The sequence below is a fragment of the Oncorhynchus nerka genome, linkage group LG28 (assembly GCF_034236695.1).
Source record: "Oncorhynchus nerka isolate Pitt River linkage group LG28, Oner_Uvic_2.0, whole genome shotgun sequence".
Taxonomy (NCBI): domain Eukaryota; kingdom Metazoa; phylum Chordata; class Actinopteri; order Salmoniformes; family Salmonidae; genus Oncorhynchus; species Oncorhynchus nerka.
In genome coordinates, this window is record NC_088423.1 from 4,499,512 (window position 1) to 4,511,117 (window position 11,606).

At 43.9% G+C, this 11,606-nt stretch overlaps 1 protein-coding gene across 1 annotated transcript in view; it reads right to left on the reverse strand.

Moving 5' to 3' along the window:
* Positions 1 to 11,606, reverse strand: part of LOC115119233 (endothelial PAS domain-containing protein 1-like) — a 97,658-nt gene extending 86,052 nt beyond the window's left edge. Inside the window, 1 exon segment of the mRNA XM_065012605.1 lies at positions 11,191 to 11,606. Within this exon segment, the coding sequence (XP_064868677.1) occupies positions 11,191 to 11,216 (26 nt within the window). The 5' untranslated portion in view covers positions 11,217 to 11,606.

An 11,606-nucleotide genomic window follows, 5' to 3' on the forward strand; every position in this document is an offset into this window, starting at 1 on the left:
ATTTCCAAGGAACTATCTGGGTCATCAGAATGTGCAATGCACAGACAGACACGGTATTAAAAGTCACCATCATTAACTGGGTACAGTTTTCATTGGGGGGAAAGTGTTGAACTGATTTAATCTTGTTTAAATTGCTCCAACTGTGTATCACTTGACATTTCACGAGAAGCATACCTAGCCTTGCTTAACAGGCTTACGAAGACACATGACTGTTCAACGATACTGTGAGAATTATGTCGAGGAAAACACATATAGGAAAACAGTGGACTTTTTCTGCCAGATTACGATCCAACAGTCCCAATGACAGAGCTGCCTTTGATATCATCTGCTGTTTCCTAGCTTAGCGTTTACCTGATTTAGCACCGAGTGAAGCGATGCAGAGTTCTCCATTCCCACATATTCCTGTAACATGAGTTAGTCTGAATAGATCTGCAGCTCAGCACTGTGGATCTCCGTGCAGCCCATCTAGTCAGCCATTGTTTCTCGATTCACTTTCCCTGCTAGGGTGCATCTGTCGTAAACCTCCACAAGAACTGCAGGAAGCTGGTAAAAAGAGAATGATGGTTCATGTACTGAGGCATGATCGTTCTATAGACTGTGTAGATATGGGATGAAGATCTTTAGCATGTTCAACATCTTTTCCTTTAAGGTCTTAGTGTGAGACAAGGACAGGCCGTACGAATCAGGAAAGGAAAAAGCAACATTTATTCTGATGAGTTCAGATGATGAGTTCAGGTGATGAGTTCAGGGGATGATTTCAGGGCCCGTTGGCAGAGAATGCATACCTGACATTCTGCTCTGTATATCAGCTGACATTAACGCTGACGGTACTTAAACTCCTAGGTATGGCAGGTCACGAGGCCGCCAGGCCCCGGGCACATTGTTAAGGAGGATTAAAAAGGCCTAAACAAGTCTGACATATTGAGATGAAGAGTTTAGTGTGACACAAGAGTTTGATATACAGATGTAGGATCCTAATTTGAGCCAGTTTGCTCTAGCAGGTAAATGTGAATTGTTATGTGGATTATATTTCAGACATTTTTGTAGGGGGTGGTTACTTTTTCGTGAGAGAAAATCAAGTCTGAAATTTCAAAGTGGTAATTATACATTTTTCACACGGGAAAATTAAGTCTGAAATTTCAAAGTGGAAATTACAAACTTCAGAAACCTTTTTAAACTTCAAATAGACAACAAGTTGCAGGAAAGTTCTCCTGCAACCGGGTGATCAAATTAAGACCCTACACCTGTAAGCATGTTGCACTGCTGCTACAGTCATAAGATTGTCTTGGACCAGTAGGAAAGTTTCCAAATGAGGAACAGTCTGGTTGACACACTGTCCGTTGCTGAACGTCTAGGCAGCAGATGCACTTGGAAGTAGCAATATCGATAGCCAGTTTCCCTTCTTTCCTTAGGGTCATTTTTTTCCATCAAAAGTGACTGTCAATGTTATGTACATCACAGAGCATATACTTTTTGGTACCTCCAAGGTCAACACACACTTCAGGGAGGTGTGTAGGGTCACAGTCAAGGTCGAACACATGATGGTATTCAAAAAGGTGAATGTTTGTGAGAGCATAAAGCCCATAGTCTGAAGCTGTAGTCTATAACTAGGATGTTGGCCCTTATTTCCCACCTTTTTAAACCAAAACCTGCATCAAAAAACGTCCCCATTGCCACTGTGAGTGACAGCCTACCTTACAATAGTGAGGCTCCATTTTTTCCTGTTTTTATTTGATTTATTTTTTATCTCACCTTTATTTAACCAGGGAGGCCAGTTGAGAACAAGTTCTCAATTACAACTGCGACCTGGCCAAGATAAAGCAAAGCAGTGCGACAAAAACAACAACACAACAACACATGGGATAAACAAACGTATAGTCAATAACACCATAGAACAATCTGTATACAGTGTGTGCAAATGAAGTAAGGAGGTAAGGCAATAAATAGGACATAGTGGTGAAGTAATTACAATTGAGCAATTAACACTGGAGTGATAGATCTGCAGATGAGGATGTGCAAGTAGAAATAATGGTGTGCAAGAGAGCAGAAAAACAAAAACAAATATGGGGATGAAGTAGGTACTTGGATGGGCTATTTACAGATGGGCTGTGTACAGCTGCAGCGATAGGTAAACTGCTCTGACAGCTGATGCTTAAAGTTAGTGAGGGAGATATAGGTCTCCAACTTCAGTGATTTTTTGCAATTCGTTCCAGTCATTGGAAGAAGAGAACTGTAAGGAAAGGTGGCCAAAGTAGGTGTTGGCTTTCGGGATGATTAACATGTCAGTCAAAGACAATGCTCAAACCTACCTAACCTAACACTCCAACCTACCCTGAGGGTGGCCATTTTCTGACATGCGAATGATTCTTTCCACAAGTCTCCTCTTCTGTCAGAGGGTTATTGTCAAAACAAACAGAGCAATGCTTAGGAAACACAGAAGTTAAAGTCCATCCCAGAATTACACGAACGCTACAGGGACGATACAGGGACGTTACAGGGACGTTACAGGAACACTACAGGGACGATACAGGAACACTACAAGGACAATACAGGAACGCTACAGGGACGATACAGGGATGTTACAGGAACACTACAGGGACGATACAGGGATGTTACTGGAACGCTACAGGGAAGTTACAGGGACTCTATAGGGACGTTACAGGAACACTACAGGGAAGTTACAGGGACTCTACAGGAACACTACAGGGACGATACAGGAACACTACAGGGACGATACAGGGACGATACAGGGACGTTACAGGAACACTACAGGGACGTTACAGGAACACTACAGGGACTCTTCGGGAAGTTACAGGGTCTCTACCGGGACTCTACAGGGATGTTACAGGAACGCTACAGGGACTCTACAGGGACGTTACAGGAACGCTACAGGGAAGTTACAGGGAAGTTACAGGAACGCTACAGGGAAGTTACAGGGATGTTACAGGAACGCTACAGGGACGATATAGGGATGTTACAGGAACACTACAGGGACAATACAGGGGAGTTACAGGGACTCTACAGGGACGATACAGGGATGTTACAGGAACACTACAGGGACGATACAGGGAAGTTACAGGGACTCTACAGGGACGATACAGGGAAGTTACAGGAACGCTACAGGGATGATACAGGGAAGTGACAGGAACGCTACAGGGACGATACAGGGATGTTACAGGAACACTACAGGGACGATACAGGGAAGTTACAGGAACGCTACAGGGACGATACAGGGATGTTACAGGAACGCTACAGGGAAGTTACAGGGATGTTACAGGGACTCAACAGGGACGTTACAGGAACACTACAGGGACGATACAGGGATGTTACAGGAACGCTACAGGGATGATACAGGGAAGTTACAGGAACACTACAGGGACTATACAGGGAATTTACAGGAACACTACAGGGATGAAACAGGGAAGTTACAGGAACGCTACAGGGAAGTTACAGGGAAGTTACAGGAACGCTACAGGGACGATACAGGGATGTTACAGGAACACTACAGGGACGATACAGGGATGTTACAGGGACTCAACAGGGACGTTACAGGAACACTACAGGGACGATACAGGGATGTTACAGGAACGCTACAGGGATGATACAGGGAAGTTACAGGAACACTACAGGGACGATACAGGGAATTTACAGGAAAACTACAGGGATGAAACAGGGAAGTTACAGGAACGCTACAGGGAAGTTACAGGGATGTTACAGGGAACGCTACAGGGAAGTTACAGGGACTATACAGGGAATTTACAGGAACACTACAGGGATGAAACAGGGAAGTTACAGGAACGCTACAGGGAAGTTACAGGAAGCTACAGGGACGATACAGGGATGTTACAGGAACACTACAGGGACGATACAGGGATGTTACAGGGACTCAACAGGGACGTTACAGGAACACTACAGGGACGATACAGGGATGTTACAGGAACGCTACAGGGATGATACAGGGAAGTTACAGGAACACTACAGGGACGATACAGGGAATTTACAGGAAAACTACAGGGATGAAACAGGGAAGTTACAGGAACGCTACAGGGAAGTTACAGGGATGTTACAGGGAACGCTACAGGGAAGTTACAGGGACTCTACAGGGACGTTACAGGAACACTACAGGGACGATACAGGGAAGTTACAGGAACGCTACAGGGATGATACAGGGAAGTGACAGGAACGCTACAGGGACGATACAGGGATGTTACAGGAACACTACAGGGATGAAACAGGGAAGTTACAGGAACGCTACAGGGAAGTTACAGGGATGTTACAGGAACACTACAGGGACGTTACAGGGACTCTACAGGGACGTTACAGGAACACTACAGGGACGATACAGGGAAGTTACAGGAACGCGACAGGGACGATACAGGGAAGTTACAGGAACGATACAGGGAAGTTACAGGAACGCTACAGGGACGATACAGGGATGTTGCAGGAACACTACAGGGATGAAACAGGGAAGTTACAGGAACACTACAGGGACGATACAGGGATGTTGCAGGAACACTACAGGGATGTTACAGGAACACTACAGGGACGATACAGGGATGTTGCAGGAACACTACAGGGACGATACAGGGATGTTACAGGAACACTACAGGGACGATACAGGGATGTTACAGGAACACTACAGGGACGATACAGGGATGTTGCAGGAACACTACAGGGACGATACAGGGATGTTGCCGGAACACTACAGGGGCGATACAGGGAAGTTACAGGGACATTCTAGGTATGTTCATCCAAAAATAGGCAAATCTGTATTTAATCAAAATACAATGTACTTTCCATAAAGTTGGTTTGACCAGACCATAGGCCTCCTTCGGAAATGCAAACACACATAAGGACACACACACACATACAAACACAAACACACACATACACACATACCTTCCTTGCTTACAGTCTGTCTTCCTTTAGTGGCGTCTCGCTAAACACAAACAGCGAACAATACGGCCCGGGCTAATCTCTGATCCTAATCTCTGATCTTCTAATCCAGCAGCCAGCCCAGCTCAGTGCAGCCCAACAAGCTGTTCTCAATCAGGGGAAGGTAGATGGACGAGATGGCTGATGGATCTGATACACTCACTGAAAGGGATGATGGGATTACGCCCAGCCCGTTCCGATTAGGGCCTGCACCCCACTCCCCCCTTCCCCTACCTCTTCAAGTTCATAACCTGATGCACACATTTTCCTCTCATGCCACTTCAACATCTTAATGAGACTAGCATAGCCTTATAAAGCCTGCAGTCTGGACCAAGGAGATTCCCATTCTATCTGACTACCATCTGTTAGGAGTTGCCCATTCTATCTGACTACCATCTGTTAGGAGTTGCCCATTCGATCTGACTACCATCTCTTATAAAATAGTCTGTCATAAGGGCCCAAGAGTGTAGGATCCTTATGAATCATAGCTTCAAAGACATAGGGGCAATGGTGGATATATACAGCCATATTAATATCTCCGGTGAAATGGGGGAGACTGTTGGGAATGTGCCTGGGACTGAGGGCTGGGTTAGGAATACCTAGGATAGGATAAAGTAATCCTTCTCACCCCCCCCCCCCCTTAAAAGATTTAGATGCACTATTGTAAAGTGGCTGCTCCACTGGATGTCATAAGGTGAATGCACCAATTTGTAAGTCGCTCTGGATAAGAGCGTTTTTACTGTTTATTTCACTTTTGTTTATTATTTGCATTACTTGCTTTGGCAAGAGAGAGAGAGAGAGAGAGAGGAGGAAAAGCGAGAGAGAGAGAGAGACAGAGAGAGAGAGAGGAGGAAAGAGAGAGAGAGAGATAGATAGATAGAGAGAGAGAGATAGATAGAGAGAGAGAGACAGAGAGAGAGAGAGAGAGGAGGAAAGCGAGAGAGAGAGATAGATAGAGAGAGAGAGAGGAGGAAAGCGAGAGAGAGAGGAGGAAAGCGAGAGAGAGAGGAGGAAAGCGAGAGAGAGAGGAGGAAAGAGAGAGAGAGAGGAGGAAAGAGAGAGAGAGAGAGAGACAGAGACAGAGAGATAGATAGAGAGAGAGACAGAGAGAGAGACAGAGAGAGAGAGAGGAGGAACAGAGAGAGAGAGAGGAGGAAAGAGAGAGAGAGAGGAGGAAAGCGAGAGAGAGAGGAGGAAAGCAAGAGAGAGAGAAGGAAAGCGAGAGAGAGAGAGAGAGACAGAGACAGAGACAGAGACAGAGAGAGAGAGATAGAGATAGAGATAGAGATAGAGATAGAGATAGATAGATAGATAGATAGAGAGAGACAGAGAGACAGAGAGACAGAGAGAGAGAGAGACAGAGAGAGACAGAGAGGAGGAAAGCGAGAGAGAGGAGGAAAGCGAGAGAGAGAGAGAGATAGATAGATAGAGAGAGACAGAGAGACAGAGAGACAGAGAGACAGAGAGACAGAGAGAGAGAGAGACAGAGAGAGACAGAGAGGAGGAAAGCGAGAGAGAGAGGAGGAAAGCGAGAGAGAGAGAGAGATAGATAGATAGAGAGAGACAGAGAGACAGAGAGAGAGAGAGACAGAGAGAGACAGAGAGGAGGAAAGCGAGAGAGAGAGGAGGAAAGCGAGAGAGAGAGAGAGAGAGATAGATAGATAGAGAGAGAGAGATAGATAGATAGATAGATAGATAGATAGAGAGAGAGGAGGAAAGAGAGAGAGAGGAGGAAAGAGAGAGAGAGAGAGAGAGAGAAGGAAAGAGAGGTTCCCAAACCATAACAAGGATTCTGCCTCTCCCCCTGCTGTTTCTCCAGAGGGGTTGGGGCTGGGAGTTCAGAAGCCTGCGTTCATGGATCCTCCTGAGAACTTGTCACAATAAACGACATACTTCAGTTTTAAGACATCATACAGCTGGGAAAGACTGTTTCCCTCTCTGTCTCTTTAAAACCCTCAAAACCTCCCACAGTGGTCTTACACAAAGGTCGTTTTTGTGCTACTAGCATGCCATTTAAAGCTCCAGCAAATTTGACATTTCAGCCATTTAGCAAATGTTCTCACCCAGAGTGACTTAAAAGAGCAATTAGGATTAATGTCCTTGCTCAAGGACACATCAACATATTTTTCAACAAGTCGGCTCGGGGATTAAAGCCAGCAACCTTTTGATTACTGGCCCAATGCTCTTAGCTGCTAGTCTACCTGCCACCCAAATGACTGTGAAAGAGAAACTAAACTGAGTGTGTGTGTGTGCGCGTGTGCGTGTGCGTGTGTGTATAAAGTTAGGCATTGGGGGCAGCAGGTAGCCTAGTGGTTAGAGCGTTGGACGAGTAACTGAAAGGTTGCAAGATCAAATCCCTGAGCTGACAATGGAAAAATCTGTTGTTCTGCCCCTGAACAAGGCAGTTAACCCACTGTTCCTAGGATGTCATTGAAAATAAAAATGTGTTCTTAACTGACTTGCCGAGTAAAATAAAAAAACATTTGAGTGCTGAGTCTCCTAGCGGCACTTACCTGGCACACTTGGCTCTCTCTCAGCTCTCTTCTCGTTTCTCTGTTCACTGCCAGTCAGCCATCTACTCAATGTCAAGTCATTTTCAATACTGCCTATCCCTCACACCCATGGAAGGAACTAAACCACTACAATTCCCCATTCGCTCCACTAGTTTGAAAAGGATTAAAAAATATATTTATTTTTTTATCTTTATTTTACTAGGCAAGTCAGTTAAGAACAAATTCACATTTTCAATGACGGCCTAGGAACAGTGGGTTAACTGCCTGTTCAAGGGCAGAACGACAGATTTGTACCTTGTCAGCTCTGGGATTTGAACTTGCAACCTTTCGGTTACTAGTCCAACGCTCTAACCACAAACAATCGAGACACAGGATCCACAAACAATCGAGGTAAAACAGCCACAGACCTTCCAGAGGTGTGGGACCACCTACTGTCTCTCAGTGTGAATTTGGTTTATGTCTCTAAATCCCATGGCCAACCTGTAATCATGGCCTAAAGGAGAAATGTTGAGCGGGGTAAGTCAGTGTTTGGGTAATGTTTGGATAGCGCGCTGTGGCAAGGCATTGGGCACGGTGCCAGCTCTTTCCCCACAGGCCAGTGGGCTGAATGGCTGAGTTGACTGGGGCTCTGGCCAGAGCAGGGCTTTTTTTCTCCCTAACATGCCAATGGGCTGAATGGATGAGTTGACAGGGTCTCTGGCCAGAGCAGGGCTTTTCTTATCCCTAACAGGCCAATGGGCTGAATGGATGAGTTGACAGGGGCTCTGGCCAGAGCAGGGCTTTTCTTATCCCTAACAGGCCAATGGGCTGAATGGATGAGTTGACAGGGCTCTGGCCAGAGCAGGGCTTTTATTCTCCCTAACAGGCCAATGGCTCTTTTAGAGGACCCCGCACAGAACAGGCCACAGAGAAAGCGAGAGTAGAGAGCACCCCATAATATAGGTGACGTAACCTCACCAAAGCCACAAACCAAAACAGACCAGCACAAAGTGGCTGGTGTAGATAGCCAGATGCTTTATAATACAGTACACAATGATAGCTATGAGAATAAACATTTTGAATAGATAGATCCTTTGCTTGATAAATGAATGAGGGAAGAAAGTGGATGCTTGCAGTACATTTGTCATGCTGCTTGTAAAGTGTTATTGTACAGGCATATGAGAACAGTAAGTAAATAAGCACATCAAACAATCCTGTAAGTGGATCCTCTCACAATAACACATGGTCCATAAAACTAAGTATGCAATATCACTGCTCAAATAAACATTGCTGTGCAAGCCAGGCCAGAAGCAATGATTCACCCCATTGACAGTGCAATAAAGACTAGACATTTCACACACACACACACGCACACGCGCACACGCACTTCGCACTTCCTAGGCCGTCATTGTAAATAAGAATTGGTTCTTAACTGACTTGCCTAGTTAAATAAAGGTAAAAAAAAATAATAGTATACTCTAAGATGACCACCATCTCCTGTGTTGTATAAGTTATGGCTAACAGGAACTCCTTCTCTGTGTTGTATAAGTTATGGCTAACGGGAACTCCATCTCTGTGTTGTATAAGTTATGGCTAACGGGAACTCCATCTCTGTGTTGTATAAGTTATGGCTAACGGGAACTACTTCTCTGTGTTGTATAAGTTATGGATAACGGGAACTCCTTCTCTGTGTTGTATAAGTTATGGCTAACAAGAACTCCTTCTATCTGTTGTATAAGTTATGGCTAACGGGAACTCCATCTCTGTGTTGTATAAGTTATGGCTAACGGGAACTCCATCTCTGTGTTGTATAAGTTATGGCTAACGGGAACTACTTCTCTGTGTTGTATAAGTTATGGCTAACGGGAACTACTTCTCTGTGTTGTATAAGTTATGGCTAACAGGAACTACTTATCTGTGTTGTATAAGTTATGGCTAACGGGAACTCCTTCTCTGTGTTGTATAAGTTATGGCTAACGGGAACTCCTTCTCTGTGTTGTATAAGTTATGGCTAACGGGAACTCCTTCTCTGTGTTGTATAAGTTATGGCTAACAGGAACTACTTATCTGTGTTGTATAAGTTATGGCTAACGGGAACTCCTTCTCTGTGTTGTATAAGTTATGGCTAACGGGAACTCCTTCTCTCTGTTGTATAAGTTATTAATTAAGGCTAACGGAAACTCCTTCTCTGTGTTGTATAAGTTATAGCTAACGGGAACTCCTTCTCTGTGTTGTATAAGTGTGTGTCTGAGAAAGCAGACCGAGGGGCGCTCGTCTCATCACTAGACTCTCATAGTGCTCTCCTCAGGAGGCTATGGTGTCTCCATCTAACCATATTACTGAAAGAGCACCCAATACAGATAACACTCCAAAACTAAAGGATGCACAAATCCACTGTCTTCTACTAGGGAGCCAGACGAGATATCAAGGAGTTAATATATTTTTGAAGACACTGAGCTGTGGGCAGAGTAAACTGACGCTGGTGAACAGTTATCCAGTTTCCAGTGCCACAGGCTGAGGGACCGTGTGCTGTGAGAAGGGCTCTACTGTCAACCTCAGAACTACAGGCTCATCATCAGGCAACACTCAATACACACTATATAGTAGTGTGTGGTAATATTTGTGGTTAAAGGAATGTTTTAGTCCGTTCTCTTCATATGAAGAGGTCACGAGGGTTAATATTTAGTTTTGCTCTGAGGTCTGAGATTAAAGTCGAGGTTACAGAAGTTCTGTGTTTCTATGAATCTTCTGAAACCCTCTTATAGATGACGAAACTCTCCCCTTAGCGGTTCACCACTCGAGGGACTGTATAGACTGTATATTTATAATTGGTTGAGTGTTTGAGACGTTCTGTTAAGCAAATAATGTGTGCTACGTCTGTTTAACAGTTGCCGTTTTTCCAACCCTTCATGAGCGTCATGAGCCCTACACACTTAACACACTAAAATACAAGAGGTCACAGAAACAGTGTCTGTTTCATTTGAAGATGGAGAAAGGAGCAGCATGCAAAGAGAAATGCATACATGTTTATTTCATTTTACAGCCAGAACAACAGATCACTTACCCTCAGTAAATCTTTTCAGCACTGACATGTTTCTTGTGATTGTGAAAAGACATGTTTTATCTTTTTTTACCAAGTAGAATATGTTTAATACCATTATCATGATCAATTATGTATACAACATAGGCTAATAGCCTGCAATATAAACAAAACGTGAGGTCCTTAAATAAAAAACACAAATGTTTTATCAATGTTTAATCAATCAACAGCATTTGTCGACCTTGCCTAATTGATCATGCTTTAAATAGTGGAATCTACACCATGATGGTAAATACAATATGAAAAATGGTTGATGGTTACTATTATATTATTCTATTTCATTTCATGTAAAAAAAAAAAAGAGTTGCAAGAAGATGGATAATGCTACATATTCACCACCATCTAAAATTACCCCCACAAACCGTGACACCGTTTATGACTGCTAAGTTTGCACTGTAGTGAACTAGACCGCAGCGCTTCAAAATGGTCAAGTAGCGTGCCTGTAGGCTACCACGTTACGCACAGTGCGCTTTTATTATAGCGCGGCAGGTGTCCGTTCTGCGAATTTTCTGCGAAATGTCACTCATAGATCGCGAGGACAATAGTTTAATAGCCCTACCCTTTAACGTGTTTATTGTAGGTTTTACATTATACTTTCTAACATAATGTATTAACATAAGAATAAATAAGCCAAACAGGAAATATTTCAAAAATCGACATTACCTTTTCTTGTCCTTATCGGCAGTCATGTTTTCTTTTGCAAAGTTTAGTAACAATTTCCCCGAAAGTCCGACTCAGTCCACTTTCTCAACAATTTTAAAGCAACATAAGACGCACACAGTGAAACGTATTGAAAGTCAATAAGAGAAAATGTAATTGCTCTTTACGCACAGTCCATTTCATAAACAAGTTGTCCTTCAGAAGCAGTTGGCAGCTGTACAGTCTCAGAACACTGCCAAGGATTGTACAGCCTATTTATTCACCGATTAACAAAAGGTACAATACACAGGCTTTAGCCTACAAATAATTCACAAGTTGGATAATGTCGGGTCTGCCGTCAAAGTTTCCTTAGTCTGCTCAAACTTCTATTCCCGTTCCACCGTACTCTCTCTCTCTTACCCTCAGCTGGACCGATGACA